General features: G+C 40.2%; 1 protein-coding gene across 2 annotated transcripts in view; it reads left to right on the forward strand.

Annotated features, from left to right (window-relative positions):
• The first annotated feature begins 7,088 nt into the window (after positions 1–7,088).
• The window catches only part of ALDH1L2 (aldehyde dehydrogenase 1 family member L2), a 34,811-nt gene continuing 22,051 nt past the window's right edge, over positions 7,089–19,848 (forward strand). Inside the window, exons 1-5 of one of the 2 annotated variants that reach the window (XM_075157179.1) lie at positions 7,089–7,160; positions 7,192–7,272; positions 13,123–13,264; positions 15,467–15,701; positions 19,059–19,224. In XM_075157179.1, the coding sequence (XP_075013280.1) occupies positions 7,089–7,160; positions 7,192–7,272; positions 13,123–13,264; positions 15,467–15,701; positions 19,059–19,224 (696 nt within the window). Of the gene's footprint in view, positions 7,273–13,122; positions 13,265–15,466; positions 15,702–19,058; positions 19,225–19,848 lie in introns of both variants that reach the window. The other variant, XM_075157170.1, reaches the window with a different exon arrangement.

Below are 19,848 nucleotides of genomic sequence, written 5' to 3' on the forward strand. Positions count from 1 at the left end.
TTATACAGAGTGAAATACTATAGGGTTGGTTATTGCAAGGTTGTGAGATCGTCAAAACTGCATGCAGGGTAACCCAACTGGTTGGTCTATGCAATGGCCACACCAAATAGTGCACTGTGATCCCCACTGCATAAGCTGATGTAACCCTTATTTTGAATACGGAAAAAGAAAATTATTTTAAAAGAAAATTTATTGAAATAGTGCATTTTTAAAAAAGGAGCAAGACGCTCCGTCTGAACTGAAAAAATCACAGACTCAAGTAAGTACACCCGTTAAATTCTATGCTGCCATTCACGATGCCGTTATTTAAATAACGTATTACTGGGTTTACCTTTGGCTCACTAGGTGGCAGTGTTTTGTTGCTTACATTGAAGTTATTCAGGTCAATTCTTGATGCTGCTAGAATTTCTATTTCCTCTGAAAATCTGATTTAGACTTTATCTTGAGGCTGACTGTTTTAGTGACAGCAAGTCTAGCTCAGCTTTGATTGATAAGTTTTCTGTGCTGTCTTATCAGTGAGTGCCTTTATGCTGTTTGCTCATGTGAAACTATTGACATTTTATAAGCATAATTTCTGAAAGTTGGGTGACACTCATGGCTTCCATTTGTACCAGGAAGCTTTTATTTGGTGCAAGCTTATAGGAAGTTGCTAAGGTTGCTCAAATATCTGTTAGTATCTTCAGATAATACAGTAGTCAGAAAAGTCTTTAGACTTATGTTTAATACAGTGATTTTTGGTAAGCTGAATATTACTGAACACAGGCATAGTTGAGAAAACAATAATTTCTTTTGACCAGACCAAAATGATCATGAAAGTAAAATTTCATCTTGGACTTTCACATGAACTGAGTGAAATGTGAACATAAATATGTTCCAGCTGAAATTACTTGTTACACTTGCATACTAGAAAGGGTAGGTGAGAGACTAAAGTCCAAAATGTAGTAGAATTAATATGGTACTATGACCATTTTATTTATGGAGTGAAGTGGCTAGGTATCTATGGATTCATAAATCAACAGGGGCTTGATTCCATGAGGTATTTTTCTTTTGAAATTATCCCAGTTGGAAATATCATTCAACATCGGACAATACAGTTACCTGGTATTTTTAAGCAGTATTTTTATGATGTTTGAAAGATTATTGAAAACTTTAACATAGCATTCAAACAGGAACCATTTTATAAAAAAAAATGGTGAAAAGCATCCAGAGCAAAAATTGCTTCTTATGTATACAGGCAAAGCTCCACCAAGATGCATAGAATTGTAGTTACTTATAGAAGAAAGAATTTGGCTTGCTGGATCTGCAGGAAACCAACTGTACTATACATTCCTTGTCTGTGGAACATTTAGTGCTCAGCTCTCTGAATATTTTAAATGAAATAAAGTTCTTGCTCAAAGTTTTTGTGGCAGGATTCCCAGAAAGGATTTACTCTCTGAGATTTGCTCTTTGCAACTCTGTTCCACAAAGATAACGCCAACTTTTGCAGAAGTAGTTTCTATTGTATTGTATGGAATTTGAGAGACTTCCATTTATGCATGTGAGTAAGGCATCGGCACATGATAATTCTTTCTATTTGTTAAATTGGTAAAATAATTCCCTTTCCTCATCAAATATTTCCTTCCTTTTGGTTACTCTGGAAAAACGAAATGTCAAGCGTAAGGTTTTAAATGGTTGTCTAAATGGCAGAGAATCCGTATCAGCAGGTTGTGAAAGCCTCACTATCATGTGGGTGCCCGGCCTGAAATGAAGTTAAGACCCAGTGAAAAAAAAAATAAGAAAAGCAAGTTTTAAATATAAATGTTGCAGAGAGAAAACAAGAAATCTTGCTTCAGCAAGTGGAAAAACATGAAAAGTTTCTGTTGTATAAAATTTGAGTTGAAACTTGTAATGCAATTAACATAGTTAGGGAATAACCAGTACAAAGCCTTACTTTATTTTTTTTAATTACTCAATTTTTAAAACTGGGTGAACTCTAAAGTACTCCTGAGGAATTTGAGTCTGAACTATGACCAAATCTTTATTCATCATGAAAAGCCCCATCAAGGCTGATTTCCAATGACAAAAAGCCTATGCAGAGCTAATTTAGTTGATTACTGAATCCCAGGGCATGATTTTCAAAAGAAAACAAATCCTGGAAGATTCCGAGCAGTTTCCCAAGCACTTCAGTATGTGCACGTACTCGGCGTCCTGTGGAACACAGCCTTCCCTAATGATCTTGCCAAGTCTTGATGATATCTTCAAAGACACTGAGTAACTTATGCTTCACAGAAATCAACAAGTATTTGTAATGTTCAGCTGGATTAGGTCTTACATTTGTTCTGTACATTTCTGCATATATAAACACATTTTGCTTTGTAGCATGCTATTGAACAAGCATGTTTAGCTCCTGAATAGTTTTTGTATACATATCCCCCTATCTGTTTTTGTGACTTGCCTGACATACATCTCTGGAAAATTAGGGAACAGAAAGTGGGAAGCCCATGCTGGAAAGCTTACTATGGCTAATTGCAGTTTTTTCAAAGCTAAACTTTGGCTTTAAGAAACAAGGACCAGAACTGGAAGAAAAAAAATCAAGAGAGAAAACTTAATGTATAGAATGTGCTCCAAACCAATTGCATAATTTTACACTGATACCAATGGAGCTAGGATTTCTTCCCAGATTAACAAGAAACTTTGATACTTTGCAAGGTACTTTTCTGACCGGCATACAGAAAGCAGTGGGGAATACTTTGTGTCACTTTTTCCAAACAACATAAAGCCCGGAGGAGTGCATTATAACCATTATATTAATAACACTGATGTTGGAGTTTTCTATGTCACTCAAGACCTATTACTCATTCTCAGACAGACAGGTCAACCTAATCATTTTCTGGATGACAAAAAACGTACTATTTGAATTGACTGTAAATGTTTACACCGATCCGTGAAATTCTAAATAGCCAATTTGTTAAGTGGTTGTTAAAACCCATGCATATGAGTTCATCATTCTGATCATAAGGAAGAAGCTGATGGTATGCAGATACCATCCTTGCATGTGATTTAGCACACCTTATCCCTGTTCTCCCTGCCCCTCTCATTACTATGAAATCTAAAAGTAAAGCCCACATCTTACTGCCCAGCTTTTCTTTATACTGTGATTCTGCTGACAACGGACACCTTCTCTTGTGACTTTTCCCTTTTGTCACCTAACATTTTAGTAGTCTGTGAAGTAAATCATAGAACCATAGAATAGTTTGGGTTGGAAGGGACCTTTAAAGGTCATCTAGTTCAACCCCCCTGCTGTGGACAAGGACATCTTCAACTAGATCAGGTTGCTCAGAGCCCCGTCCAACCTGACCTTGAATATTTCCAGGAATGGGGCATCTACCACCTCTCTGGGCAACCTGTTCCAGTGTTTCACCACCCTCATTGTAAAAAATGTCTTCCTTATATCTAGTCTAAATCTACCCTCTTTTAATTTAAAACCATTTCCCCATGTCCTGTCGCAACAGGCCCTGCTAAAAAGTTTGCCACCATCTTTCTTATAAGCCCCCTTTAAGTACTGAAAGGCCACAGTAAGGTCTCCTGGTAGCCTCTTCTCTAGGCTGAATAACCCCAGCTCTCTCAGCCTTTCTTCATAGGAGAGGTGTTCCACCCCCCTGATCATTTTCGTGGCCCTCCTCTGGACCCGCTCCATCAGCTCCATGTCTTTCTTGTGCTGAGGGCTCCAGAGCTGGACGCAGTACTCCAGGTGGGGTCTCACCAGAGCAGAGTAGTGGGGCAGAATCACCTCCGTCGACCTGCTGGCCACGCTTCTTTTGATGCAGCCCAGGATATGGTTGGCCTTCTGGGCTGCAAGTGCACATTGCCGGCTCACATCCAGCTTTTCGTCCACCAGTACCCCCAAGTCCTTCTCGGCAGGGCTGCTCTTAATCCCTTCCTCCCCCAGCCTGTATTGATACTGGGGGTTGCCCCGACCCAGGTGCAGGACCTTGCATTTGGCCTTGTTGAACCTCATGAGGTTCACATGGGCCCACTTCTCGAGTTTGTCCAGGTCCCTCTGGATGGCATCCTGTCCCTCAGGCGTGTCGACCGCACCACTCAGCTTGATGTCATCTGCAAACTCGCTGAGGGTGCACTCGATCCCACTGTCTATGTCATCGATGAAGATATTAAACAATACCAGTCTCAGTACAGACCCTGAGGGACACCACTCATCACCGACCTCCATCTGGACATTGAGCCGTTGACCACTACCTTCTGGGTGCGTCCATCCAACCAATTCCTCATCCACCGGACAGTCCACCTATCAAAATGGAGATATATTATTGTCTCAATAGGTTTGGAGTTGTGTTTTGGAGATGAAGGTATGCCAACTAATTAAAACCTTGGTGCTTTACACTTGCATTGTTGTATTGTCTATGTTGTGTGTGTATAAGGAATAGAGCCAGAAGTCATTACAAATTGCTTACATAGGAAAGCCAGGTATTTTGCCGTAAGCCTGTGCATCAATGGTTAAATGCCAAGTATGTGGTGTTCTAGTTGGAGAGGATTTTGGATCATGAACCAGGATTTGGAGTTTCATGAACTTCAACAATGCTTAAATCCATTTCCAGACTTTGCAGTATAGGACCATTTTGATGCCAGCTTTTATAGTAAAAGTTGTTTGCACTCCGTTGTATGGAATTTCTGCAACTTCCATCCAGTTATAGGAAGACTATACATACACTGATTCCTCCTACCGTCTGAGGTAGTGAAATAGTTGCTTTGATAAGGACTAGATGTCAATACTTCTTATTTGAGCACATAGTGGTTTTGGTCAGTTGCATGACTGTCTTGTGCATGCGTGTGTATAGTCCCTGTATTGCTACAACATGACCTATCAAACTGTGCAATTATTAATCTTTCTTAAAGAAACGGCTAATTCAAAAAGAAGATTAACCAGGCATTTCAGACCAACAGTGCCTGTAGTAGTTAAATGATGCATTTTAGTCTAACAAAATTATGAGTTTTAATGTTTTTATTTTACAATTTAAAGAGGGACTATTTTAAAGAAACAGTTTTAACAATGAAATTTGGTAGATTTTATGTGAGATAATTAGAAGATATGAGACCGCATACCCATAGAAGTAGCCAGTAACCACAGAATATATATTATTTTAAAAATACGCTTTAAAAAAGCAAAATCTTTAGGTTTCTTAATGAAAATCTGGAATTACTATACACCGTTCTTTTTAAACCCACAGTACCACAGATACTAGAGAAGGAACCACTTGTATAAACATACTGCCCCCCCTTGTTAATGGGACTTTTTGATGAATTCTACTAGTTTAGTTTTTAATGTCTCAGAGCAAGGAAGCTCACTAATTCCCTCAGTTGACTATTCCGTAATCTAATAAATAATCACATACTCCAAATGAAGGCATCATGAGAAGAATCTTCACTGAAGTGGGCCAAGTACTCCTCTAGGTTTCTCACCCCATAGAGAAGAAATTATGGGAATTCACTAGTGATTCTCTGTGTTGAATTTTCATTGCAAAAGCAAAGTCCAGTAGTTTATTTTAATTAAAAAGTTTTTATTATCATTTCTGTTGATTCCACTTAATGCCACCCACACTTATGGGACTGCCAAGAGCCTTGAATAAAAGGCAGGATATAGTTTTGCTAGGCAGGAGTAAATCAGGGAATGAATTATGTTATGAGAGTCATAATGCAAGCCCTTGTGTAACTTTACACCATGGGGGAATTGTGTTGTGCCAACCTGACTTACTTTGGGACTGGTACAATTCACCTCTTGCAGCGCCTCTCCTTCCCATGTCCCCTGAACACGGAGGGAGCAGCAGTTCTGCAGCAATGCTCTTCTTTCAGGTATAGCTGAGCGTTTGAAGTACCCTGACAAAAAGGGTGGGGGCCTTGGAATTAAAGCCGGGGGATTGCTATTTCACTTCGTTTGCAGGAAAGCATCAAAAAATCAGCGAGACATGGATGTTCGCAAGTGCTAGGCGAGACTTTGTCTACTGTATTTTCTGCTGTAGTAAGCTCTCTGCGGGTCATCAATTTGGCGTAAGTGTTGCTTCTAACCTCTCTGATGTGGTTCACAACTCGGCCATATGATGACCAACTTCTGTGTTTTTTCCTTCCTTGTTTTCTTGACAAGAACAGAGTGTATTTCAGCCTTTTACCCACCCTTGTTCTTTAAGTGTTGCTGGGGTTTAAACCTGACCTAATTTGCAATTATGCTTATACTACTGTCATGCTATCTACTTTTGGGTTTGCTATTCATACCCCTTTTGGGGTCATTTTCATTTGCCTTTTGATTTTTTTTAGCACTTTTGAGTTTGTATTTTCAAGATCTCCATACCTCTGACAAGAAGATTTTGTTGTGACTTTAGAAAAATATTGAAGTTGAAACATTTATGTTAATAGATGACCTCAAATGCTGGAAGATTTTTTTAAATTAAGTAGAATGAGCTGTTTTAAAAATACCTGACAATGTTGGCGATACGGATTTCCAGAAAGTCATTAATGTTTTTTAACCTCATTACTGGCATTTTTTGGCATGCAATAAACTAAAAATCAATGTCGATAATCTACATTATCTTTTGACTGTCACAGCAGATTCACATGGACGTCTCGCCAGCAGCCTCGGCAGAGGGGACGAAAGCGGAGACACCCGCTCTGCCGCCCCCGAGCCTGTGAACGGACAGGGGCTGTACCGGCCCCCGCGGCAGGGCAGCGCTGGGCGCACTGCGAGCGCCGCGGACCACAAAATGTCGCCCAGGTGGCCGTGACTCGTATCCTCGTGGGCCGGGAGCCCCTCGCCCCACCCCGGTAGTGCCTGCCCTCGGGCCGCGTGGGCAGCAGCGGGGAGGGCACAGCCCGTCTCAGAGGGCTGCCTCTCGGGGGGGGGAACCGGCGGGGGGCAGAGGCGCTTGCCTGGCTCCCCGCCCCGTCTCCGGGGCTGCACGCCCCCTGCGACCCCCGTCGTGCAGCCGCCAAGGGGGCGGGGGGTGCGGCAGCAGCGGGAGCGGCAGGTGCGGGGCTTCCCCCCTCCACCCGCCGCGCCGGTCCCCGCGGGCCCGAGCGGGGGCGCGCCGCCGCGGCCGCGGATGCATGCGCTGGCGGGGCGCCAGCGGCATCGGCGCGGGTTGCATCAGACGAGGCGGTCCGCCGCGGCCGCGGTGCCGGCTCGGTCTTCGCCGGGCGGCCGAGGGAGCCGGGGGCCCAGCGGCGCTCCGCAAGATGCTGCGGACAGCCCCTCGGCTGCTGCGGACGATCTCCACGACGGCCGCAGTGAGTAGCGTGGGGCGGGTAGCGGGGGACGTGGGCCCCCCCGTGCTGTGCCGTGCCGTGCCGGGGGCGAGCGGCGGGGGCCGTTCCTCGGCGTGCCGCCCCGGTCGGAGGGCAGCCAGGGGTCGAGTAAGAAGGGGGCATCAGGAGTGATGCGTATTGTCTCTGCCGGGGTTTTAGTAAAGCGCGTACAGGCACGGGAAAGTCAGGAGGGTTCGGGAGAGAGCTTGATTTGGGCGCAGTAGCAGCATCTTGCCCGGCTGGTCTGCGAGCGGGATCGCAGCCATCATCTGGGCGCTGCATCTTGCAGGAAGCTAGCAGGGAACAGGCACCAGCGATGCTGTGATAATCCCCAGTAATCGTGTGTCGAGAACAATGTGAGTGTGGCTGTTCGCTGCCTCCCTCACGCTGGATTTGTCCTGTGAGAAGCTGAAGGTTGCCTTCTCAGTTAGGAAGGACCATGCCCGTTCCCAGTGCCGGAGAGAAGCCCCATGCTTTGGCCTAGGAGGAGTGTTTAGTTTGTGACCTTCTCATCGCCAGTTCCTATTCTGGGATGGTGAGTTGCTCTGGGTCGAAGTTGATGGCCTAAATTCCTCTGCACCCCATGGTTTAGTTTTTTACAGCTCTGCGCATTTGTTCCAAGCTATTCTTTATGTCCTGTTAAATACACAGACTGCAGAACTCCTACAAGTAACCGCTCCCCGAAAGCCTTGCCCAATCCAGATTGTCCAGATGTGTAGGTCTGGCAAGCTGAATGAGGTTGGGAGAAGGTTTTTTCTTTCGTAAAGACTGTTCTTTTTTTCATGTTTGACTGCATGGTTTAGCATAAGGACAGCAGTCCTACTAAGGTATCTACATGAAAGGGGTTAGAATAAAGAGACTTAACACAAGCTTTTTGGAAACGCAGTCAGCAGTGCCAAAAAATGAGAATGAATGACTGATGAGAATGCATTGCCCGTAGATGTGTAGATGGGAGGGGAGGCCCTACGGCAGGTTTCTATTTGGAGGTACTGAAATTTAGCATATGTAGGGGGATGCTCAATAGGAATAACGTTGCAGTACTGCTTTTCAAAGGAGGCATAATTCTACATTCCTTTTAAAAAAAGATGTAACATTAAAATATTTACTAGTTTCACTAAATTCTTATACAGAATAAATAAAATATTGTAATCTTTTTGATAGTAAGCTTCATAACAAGAGTAGCAGTTACTAAATGTTAGCATTCAAGAAATTTGATTAGAAACTTATAACCAACTGAATGTTAGACACACATACAAAAGAGGCAGTAACAGAAAATTATTTTTATCTATGAAATAAATATTCTCCTGTGGATAGGTTTTGTAACATTAGACTCTTCTGAGAGAAGAATATGTAGCTCTTTGACTTGTCTTCCATTTTTAGGAACTAGAACTTGACAAGACAGTTACCAGCATTTGTCAGGCTGCTTTTCTATGCAGTGCTTAATTCTATTTGTTTTATTTTTGGTTAGGTGTTTTGGAGGAAAAAAAGAACCAGAGTGGAAGCAAACATTAAAATATATCTTTTTATGAGCCATTCTAAAATAAATTCCAGTACTGCATTAACAGATGATACGGCCAGAATTTTTAAATAGCGAAGTTAAACTTAAATCTGTGCTTTCATATTGAGGCAGTGAAAAGTTGAGCATTCAAGATAAGACTTCTTGTACAAGTAGTTCTCAGGGTTTATGCTCCTTATCTTTATCTTATTTTCTTCATCCAAATTGGGAGCACTTGAGTCAGGGAAGCAGAATTAATATTAATCTCTGTTACAATATAAGCAAAATAGAAGGTTAAAGAAGAAATTAAAAGTTCAGACAATGAAAACGAGAGAATTACAGTGGAGTGAGCACCAACTTCTGAATTCTTATCATAATAACTACGTTATCCTGTGATTACTAAAGTAATAAAAGAAAGGCCAGATCTCTGTAAACCACCTGAGCTGCATTGTTTGCCATAACTAGGAACTGGGTAGTCTTACAAAAGTACAGCAAAAAATCCACTCTGATACTACATGACCATTAACCTTCCCATGCATCTGTTAATGAATGTTGTATGTCCATAGTCAGGCAACTGCAAAAGCAATCTAATACAGCCTCTTAACATCACTGACAGAAACAATAAAAAGTTCAATCTTCGTATGTCTTAGTGATAATGATCCAGTATCCATCTAGCACATTATTCAGCAACAAGATTGTTTTACTGTTCTTTAATGAGCTTCCTTTCTACAGCTTCTTGATGAACATTAGTGATGGTACGCTGGCCAAAATGTGCCATTTCTATAAGAAAGAAAACACCAAACTGTTTTTCATTTCTGTGTAATCTTATAGAACTTTCCGTTTTAATTGGGTGTTATGTCCACATTAAATTCTTCTAAAGGGATTTCCCACTTTCACAGGTCTAACTCATCTTACGTAAAAACGCTTGAGGAGAATTTCCAAAATAAGATACAGGATACAGGGTGGCTATAAGATCTCGTGCAGTTGCTCAACTGTCATTTTTCAAATAAGACAAAAAATGAAGGATTGAATTTGTGGTTTGATCATGCAAGCCCTTCCACATTGGGATTTCTTTTCTTTTGTTTTACTCAGTAGAAATCCTGTGCTGCCTTGTGGGTTTGGCTCCTGCTTTCTGCTAGTGACAGTGTATGTGTTACAAGCAAATTGCCACGTCTAAGCCAGATGTTAATAGAAATCACATAATACACATGTACCATTCATTGGAGAAGTAACTCAAGAATCACTGGTCATAGCACAATTACCAGATGCATCTTGCACCTGAAATCAGTCTTCATTTGAGTAACTTTCTGTAAGTGTGAGACAGCAGGGCTGGTTTGCTGCCAGGCTAATCTTTTTGTGCACTAGAGTGAAGAAATGGGACTTAGCCAGTCTGCAATCTTCTCAATTTTGCCAGTTTTATTTTTTTGTTCCTTTGGAGTCTGTGTTCTCTGTTTACTTCTCACCATTTGTTGACTCAGTTCCACAACTAGCACAAATTAAGCACGTGTAGCTTTACTGAAACTATGTTGATTTACAGCAACTCATGATTTGGAACTGAAACTGGTATGCAGTTCCATGTAATATGAGAATCAGATTTATTGACAGGGAAACATGAACTAAAAGTTAAGTTTAGGAATAGAGGATGCATATGTTATTAACACTTTGAATAAGTGGAGATGAATAAGTGGAGAAAAAGTAGCTCTTAAAGTGGTAATAAATTTGGACTGAAAATTACAAGAAGATTGGCCAAGTATCAGAAAAGCAACAGAGTACAGCAGTGAGTAAAAGTACTTTAAAATGGTGGTTGGATAAATTTACAAAAGAAATCATATGACATGATTGCTTGTGATGGCAGAGGACTAGGCTTATTAGCTAAGGAAATTCCTTCCAGTCTTGTGTTCTTACTGAGAGATCTTAACAAAAGGACAAAAGTAGAATAAGTAACTCTCATCTGGACTATCTTTAATGTTTCTTCAATGTACTAGTTGGGCTACCACTGTAAATTAGCACTGTACAGAAATCAGAGGATTTCATACCATGCCAAACATGTTCAGTGATCCAGAGGGTTAATCTTTCTCCAACTTGCCTGCTATAGTTAAAATAATTAAGTGATTAGGAAAATCTGATGATTGCTTTTTATAATGCAGCAACATTTCTGCTGTGAAAGCAAAAGTATCAGTCATAAAGCATTGGTAATGGATCCATTGGGCCTTGCTAGACAAAGATTGCAAGGATAAGTTGTACTCATTGTAATTCAGAACAAGGTCTTGTCATTATTAAGAACAAAATAGTGGACATATTTTAGGCATTACTGCCAACAGTGCAGCATTGGTTAGGAATATTATCGTCACCAGTATCACAGACATTTTTTACCAGCCAACTATCACAATCTGATTTTGCAAGAGCCTGAGTTATGTTCGCCTTTGCATCTTACTACTTGTTACTACTGCAGTTGCACTAGTGGTGACTAATGCTGTAATACAGGGACAGTTTTACTACACTACTGAGGGAAAATATTGTCCCTGGACAAATAGTATTTCCTATTGTTTTGCATAAAAAATAAAAAGCACACTTCCATATTCCTCTAATGGAACCTACCATTTCATAACTCCCTTTTCTGAAGCTAGCTGCACCACTAAAATGTAATTTGAAAACAAATACAAAATACATCCATAATATTTCAGCTGTGAAATGAATTGCAATGAAATGGATTGTGGTTTTGAGTAACCTGTTTTTCAGGACATTTCTGTTTGTGATAGAATTTTTCATATGATCTGATGGGCAGTCCAGAACATTTGGTATCCAATCAATAACCCATGTAGTCAAGGTATTCTCATGTCCCAGCCACTGTAAGAAAGGGAAAAGAGGAGGGAGAAAAACATACAAGTGCCAACATACAGAACAAATGCTGGTGGTTAAGATATTCAGACAGTGCTTTGATTCCTCTTTATCGTTCTGAGCTTATGGCATCTGATGGGTCATTCAAAAAAAAGGAAGACAAAGTCCAGTTGGGAAAGGTGAAGTTAAGAATAAAGGTGGGGAGTATGTGGATTTATTTTTCTACCTTTCATTCAGGCCTCCTAAGAGGAGGGATCTTCAATGGTTTGAGTCTAGGGGTAGTTTCTGCTAACCTCAGCTTTGGGGAAGGTAAATTTTCTGTTTATTCTGTCTGGACCTTTCCTTCATAATCAGTTCCGCTAGTCCATTTGTTTTTTGAAGGTGTCCAGTTTTCGGTTTCCAGTTTTCAGTTTCCAGAAGCTGATGAAAAATGCGAAGGCCCTGCTTGTAGGGACAGCTCCACCCTTCTGCCAGTGCCTGCATGCTCATTCCTGCTCCTCCACTGGACTTGCGTTAGGACTTGTGGCAGTGCAATGAACTAGATTAGTGAGTAGATGCCGTTAAGAATAAGCTGCATTTTGTCAAGTCAGTGCCTCCCTACCTCAGTACCCTAATCCAGTTCTTGCAGGTATAGGGATACCAGTTCTGGGATAAAGGAAGTGTTAGAGGCGAGGGACTGGAGGTAGGGTGGGAGAGGAGCACAACTGTCCCCTAAATCTAAAGGGACTCTGAAGGAATTAGTAGTTTTCTCAGGGTGCAAGCACTTGAATAACGTAGCAGTACATGATATCCTGATACCATAGTAGTGTTGTGATTCTAACTATCCTAAAAATAAAAAGTTGGGGCACTTATTGGCACCTACTCAGTCTGAAGAAGCTTAAAAGCATGTGTCCAGTGTGCTGGGATGCAAACACAGAAGGCAGTGGAAGTCAAACAAAGGAACCTTGCAGTATTTCCTTGTAGGAGGATCAAATGGATGATCAGTACCTTTAACTTGGCAGGAACAATGCAAGCTTGTCTTCTTTAGCATATACATATTAACCACAAATAATACGCCACCTTTTAATTACAGGAATTTAGAGGGCATATTCCAGGCACCTAAGTTATGCCTAGAAAAAGTGTTTTATGTATCTGTTTAAAAAAACGTATTTTCATTTCTTACCATATTAGTTCTGGCTATGAATAAGATGATGCAGCCTGTTATGCCTCTTGTAACAAGCAGCGGGTCTGTCTAATGAAAATACTGGGAAAGCAATATAAACATCAGTGACAGTATCAGATGATACTTTTATATTAAGTGTGTTCTCTCTGAATTGTACATTGCCTGCCACTAATCTCAAAAAATTGATTATTATTCCTTCAAAGGTGATTGGGGTAAAAAGACTATTCCATTTTAAATCGAAATGAACGTTGATCGAGAAGGAGCAAGAGAGATATGTAAGCAACAATGTATTTTCTTTGCATCCTAGAACATGGCTTGTTTTAATTCTTTTTACCAGGCTTATCAACATAAGCTAAAGCTAGCCCTTATAGGTCAAAGTATTTTTGGACAAGAAGTTTATAACAAGCTGAGAAAAGAGGGCCATAAAGTTGTGGGAGTATTCACAGTGCCTGACAAGAATGGACAAGCTGATCCTTTGGGTAAGTGTAACCTTAATCCAAATGTTAAAATTACAGGCATACATAACAAACTTGCCTTTTCGTGAGAAGGTGATATCTGTATGGGAATGACTTGCATATATTGCCTTCATTACACTGGGTTCAGCACAAGAGCTATGCTTTAACAAACACAAGTCCCAGAACTGGTTTAACCTTGTTAGTTAGTCAGTATTTAAAAGTTGTTTCTAACCATACAGGACCATACATTATGATATTTAAAAACTAAATTAATCTGGGTACCTTATTTGAATGTACATCCTAGAGGTAATCATCCTGAACTAGATCTGTATCTTAAAGCAAATAGCTGCTGAGCCTGTACTGAAGCACAAATGTCTGTCACCTGTTTCACTATGCTGTCTGGGACACTCAAGGCATGAAGCCAAGACAGTTTATCCCTGGCTTTCTGCCCTTTCTGACAAGCTTGCATGCGGCAGTGTACCTGCAGAGCCTATTTCTCTTCCACCTGGACTATGGAAAACCCATTGAAAAGGGTAGAGGAGGCTTTGCTGTCCATTTTCCCATTGCCAAGATGCATAAGGATTTTCTAGACTTCCTAAAGAAAGAGTTGTTGCCTGACAGGTATTAAGAATTGTACTCATACAGCAGAACCCAGTATGACAAAGAAGGTACTTTGGAATCATCTGAATTCAGTGGCACAAAAATAGTGAGTTAGTATGATTAGCAAATAGAAGTGCTAGAATGGAATATACCTTTATGGATAATCAGAAATTAAAACTACATTCCATGAGTTGTCTTAAGTCTTTCTTTTTGTCAGGTCCTAACATGTTTTTATAGAACTCTTACGAGGGAAGAATCAAACATGAATTTTGCTTACCTGGGCTGTGGCACTCCCAAACTAGCATATAGTTCTCGAGTCTATTAGATTCTGTAACTCTACCTCATTAAAAGATTTAATCACACTTTGGAAGAATTAGAGGAGCCAACTATTAGTTTAGAAAAAGACAATTTGACTATCCAGCTCTGGAAGCATACCATAATACTTGGTTACATTATATAAACTATTGTTGTACAGTTATTACACAAGCAGATGTAACAAAGCAAATCTTCCACTGATTTCAATCATATATTTATTTTAACTAAACCCATAGAATTAGTTTATTGATCTCCTAATGAAAAAAAAAAAGAAATTACTAGATACTTTGTTGCTTTTTACTTCCAGATGACTCACACAGCTTAAGTCTCAAGTGAAATTTGCTAATGTTTCTATATCCTCAGACAGCTATGATTTTTATTTCTAAAAACAACTACAATACACACTAATGTCCATGGAATGATATTTAAGTAAGTATTTATTTAAGACCTAGGTTAATAGGCTAAAGATACTTCAGGTCAAACTCAAGATCCAATTTCAGAAGTGAAAAAGAGAAAGGAAAGTTCAAAAATGTGTTTAGAAATATAAATTAAATTAGGTGAATTTTCCATAGCTGCTCTTGTTTTCCCTTTTCTTCCTATTACACATAAAACTCAACAGATGTAGAGTTTGACTCTACTATCCTACTCTCTGTGATGAGTTGTTAAGCAGTTGTGCAACAGAATTTATTAAACACCTAAAAATTCTTTTTGCAATTAGTGCAGTTGTTTTTTCTCACCTTTGAGCCTAATTTTGTGTGTAGCTGTGTGTCTCACAGATAAATGGAAGCATATCCAGAAGGCATCAGTAAACAGAATTTTGAAGAAATTGCTGAAGGCCTCTAGCATCTGTAATTATTTGCAGCACATGGCAAAATGGTGCTAACTTGAGTGAATCTTAGTTGTACGTAGTCATATTCACATACAAATTGCTGATGTGGAAAATTAAGTTCTGTTAAAACAAACCTGTTGCAGGCAAATGAAATGACCAGACAGCAAATTAAGTGTCACTGTCAAATAGTCAATAGCATTCATCATTCTTTTCTGCTTTCGCTGGTACTTATTAGCCAAGTCATAAGAGTGAACTTAAAGTTGAGAATGACATAAGTTGTAGGAATGAGAATCAAAGGCAGAATTAATAAAATATATCCAAGCGCAACCATTTTTAAACAACATACAGAATAGTACAAAGGGCACTCCGTAATCGTACACTTGATGATCTGCTTGAGTTGTCATGCAATATCTTTCTGATTTCAAATTTGAATTTTTAACACAAAATGTGAATTAAAAAAGAAAATCATTCTTGCCCCTCAGCACTGGCAGCGGAGAAGGACGGCACTCCTGTGTTTAAGTTCCCCAGATGGAGAGCTAAAGGCAAGCCTATCCAGGAGGTAGTTGCAGCCTACAAATCGGTTGGAGCAGAGCTAAATGTCCTTCCATTCTGTACACAGTTCATCCCCATGGATGTTATTGACTGCCCAAAACATGGCTCAATTATTTACCATCCATCCATCCTACCACGCCACCGAGGAGCTTCTGCAATCAACTGGTGAGTTTTGTTCATCAAAACTACGTGTATATCATGTTAGGATGTTGGTCTGTACCCATTACTCACGTAAATGCTAGCACAGTTCTGTTGACTTGCAACTGCCCTGAAGGAACTTCCTGAAGCAGCTGAGTATTTGGTTCATGAACTGCACTTCATACCTAAGATTCATTATGATTTCCAATGCAAGTGCAGTTGTTATTCTGGGAAGATCAGTGATGTGATCTGTACATTCATATAATTTACTCACACAAGCAAATTGACAATCTGTAGTTTTCATAGGCAGGGCACTGCCCTCCTAGCTCATCCCCCACAAACACTAGATCACTGTCGCAACAGGGCTTGATGCAGAGCCTAATATTTCACGGAAGGGAAGGGAAGGGAGAAGAGAATCCACAAGAATAAAACCTTATCTTATTGTCTTCCTAAGCAACGCACGGCTAGATTCAAAATGTTACTGTGAAAGAACTACACTGCCAATAATGACCAAGTAGACTCAGATGTAGCATTTTTGTGACAACAGAAATGCCATTATCACAGTGTTTAAATTCAATAAGAAATTGTCTAAATACGAAGAAACAATTTTAGAATAATCTTACAAGCAGCATGATGATTATCTAAAGACACAATGTTGTAGATTCAAAGTAAAGGCATATTTTGGGGATTTTTTTTAAATCCTTAGTGGAAAAAATGCTAAGCTGAAGTACTTAAACAGAGGAGTAAAGGAGACTATTAGAGACATAAGGAAATCCTTCAAAAAGTGGTAGTTGTGTCCAAGTGAGTAAAATAAAAAAGAGTATAAGCTCTGGCAAATTAGATGTAAAATGAGAGTAAGACAGTCCAGAAAAGAAATAGAGAATCAGCTTTTAAAGGCATAAAATTGAATAATAACAATTTTCTCAAATGCATTCAAGGTGGGACGTATGTAGAGTGATATAGGTGTTTGATATAAAAAAGGTACTTATCAAAGAGAACACCATAGTAGGAAATCTGTATTGGTATTCAGGATGGAGGAGCTTAAGATGTTACTACCATCCAGCCCTTCTTTGTGTAGAATAAGTCAGAACAATTCTCTTGAGCTGAACTGTGAGTAGAAGAGATTTTAGATAAACTGTTGAATGAGTAAGAATCTCTTCTCAGGACCCGGGAACTTTCAAGCAAAGGTTCCGCAGGTTTGTGTTCCTTCAGATTGTGTTGGTGCAGGAGACTGGAAAACAGCAAGAGCAATACCAGTTTTAAACGGGCTCAGAGGAAAAGCCAGGAAACTATAGACCAGTCGCTCTGATTTCAATCTGTAATAAAGAAGACAGTTTCTACACAAATGGGTAAATGTGATAATGTAAAAATGAGATTAAGAAAATGGGTGGTCAAATTCAAAGTTAAAAAATATAAAATAATGTACGTAAGGGGGGAAAACCTAACTATGTGTTAGCAGCAATAAAATTTAAGTTAGTTGTTGTTACTCACAAGAGACCATGGAAGGACCTTAAATACTGTCGGTAGGACATGAAGGAGCTAGAAATGCTTCAGAAAAGGCTAAGAAAGATGGTCAAAGGTATAGAACATCTTCCACATGATGGGAGAGAAATCTAGGAGTGTTCAGACTGGAAAAGAGATCATTGGGAAGGAAATATGCCAGCAGTGTATTAAGCCATGAAGGACATGGGAAGGTGAATAAGGAACACTTGCTCATTCTTAATCAAAAATTAGGGGGCAGTCAGCAAAGAGATCAGGTAGTAGGATTTGACTAAAAAAGGAGGTACTTTTACTCCATGCAGTCCGTTATTAAACAGTGGAACTGAACATCTAGAGAGCTCTAGAAGGATGTTTTCATGGAGGAAAAGTTCGTCAAATTCTATTCCACAGGAAGATGTAGATACAAACTCTTTCAGGAAGTTTCTGAGGTGAAGGTTTCCAGAAACGGGTATGTATCCCAATGGTGTATCACCGGGTCTTGCTCTATTTTGCATATTCCTTCTGTAAGCACCTGCTCCTGCCCTTCTCAGGTAAAGGCTGTTGTCCTAAGACCTTTAAACTAAGCTAGGATTTGGCCTTGGCTGACCATTCTTGTGTTTCACCCTCGCACCACTTGCTCATCACAACTGCTTTCATCTGTTGTGGCTACAGCCCTGGTGCTGATCAGACTCTTTCCTCCCCACAGTATGATTGAGAAAGCCTGTAGGAATTAGGCATGGCTAACAGGGCACCAGGCACAAACAAGAGTCCCAAGCCTCTGAGGGTTCCTCACTCCATCCTTTACAGCCTCTTCCAGCTGCTGCCACTTTGTTATCAGCAGCTATCTGCGGGGAGAGCTGGTGGGCAGAGGAGGGGGCACACAGTAGTTCTCATCCTGTCACCTATTCAGCATCAGGGACGTTTGCCCATGGTAACTTCTTCTCCTCCAGACATGCTGAGCACGTGCATTTCTTACCACGGCGCTCTTTTGGCATTTGAACATAATATAAAACAGAAGAGATGCTGCTTAAATGTGTGATTAACAGTGATTTTTCATGTGTATAAGCCAGATCTCGGATGATCCTGTTACAACATGGACTGCCAAGGGAATACTTATATGAGATATGTCTTACAGAAAATGGCATTGGTGTTTGCATGCAGACAAATGGTTAAAAGCATGTAGGAAAGATATATATCTCTCCATTTCTGGCTGCTCCCTTAAACACGCTTCTGTTTGATTATACATCATTCTAAGGCACATGCAACTCCAAAGGAGAACTGGAAATCTAAGTGGCTGAAGTTCCCTTCAGATTCAGAGGCAGATCCTGAGCTGATGTAAATCAGTATAGGTCTATGGTAAGCAATTCACAGCAGCTGAGAATCTGGCTGGATACCAATTCTCTTAATAACTTTTCCTTAAACAGCTGCATATCCATAATTTTCCACTCTGAGTTTAGCTCTTTTTCAGCTGTGGGACAACTGTACTTCCCTTGCTGACCTACAGATAAGTTGTGAGGCTTAGGTAATTACAGTAAACTATGAATTATTCAGATGATATGCTGTCTAGATGCTTCCATCTTTCAAATTATGTCATAACTATTGCACTCCTTTTGCTCTGCATGTCTTACCACTAATAACACTTGAAAAATAATTATCACAATGAACTGTTTGATGGACACCCTGGATTCAGTTGCAGCATTTCTGATGTCACTTTGTGGAAACCACACATCAACAGTATCAAAACTGGGTTTCTGACTATGAAACGAGCGATGAAACTAGTATTAAAGGCGGTTAGGTTTATCTTTTCTATCTACCTAAAGCAAATGAATGTGTAACACATGGGTTGATATTCCTGACTACTTTCATACAGTCTGTATTTACTATAAGGTGTTTTTTTTTGTCCAGGACTTTAATTCAAGGAGATAAGAAAGCAGGATTTACTATTTTTTGGGCTGATGATGGCTTGGACACTGGACCAATACTTCTGCAGCGAGAATGTGATGTTGGCCAAAATGATACTGTGGATGACCTGTATAACCGGTTTCTCTTCCCAGAAGGAATAAAGGCTATGGTATGTTTACCTATACTAAGTATCAACATTTTAAGAGGAAAAGAAGAGCATCTGCTGGACTTTGAAAGTAAAGGAAATATAGACAAGATGCATACAATTGGAAAGACAGAGCTTGTGGTGCTCAGCCGAAACCTAGACTTCAGTGGAGCTGTGCTGCTTCATGACAGCTGAGGACGTGGCCTCAGAATATTTGTTGCTGGCAGCGGGCAGAACATATCCTGTTTCCACAGAAGGCAAGAAGTTGGATTTCTCTGGAATGTAGCTCTTTCCACAGATTTCTTGAATGTTTTTACAAGGTGAAATTTTTTACAGGCCCAGAGAGAACAGAAAGTTAGTGGTGAGGCTGAAAGAAAAAGGGGGATGGTGTTTTAAATTCAGAGCCCTGGTGGATTGGCTTTGGATTTTGTATGCTTGTCCTTTTTTGTTTTGTTTTAAAATGAAGAAAAGAAAATGCATAATAAATACTCAGCATGGATTGTTAGAGAAATTTTTTCTCTCTCCATTTAAATGCAGAGAAATAACTTGCAGAAAGAAAAAGGAAAGAGTTGAATGCAGTCATACAGAGCCACATTCTGGTCCTGCAGAATTTAGGTAGCTGCTATGTTTGGTGACTAGGTTCTCCCA

This window comes from Calonectris borealis, chromosome 1, assembly GCF_964195595.1.
Source record: "Calonectris borealis chromosome 1, bCalBor7.hap1.2, whole genome shotgun sequence".
In the NCBI taxonomy this organism is placed as follows: domain Eukaryota; kingdom Metazoa; phylum Chordata; class Aves; order Procellariiformes; family Procellariidae; genus Calonectris; species Calonectris borealis.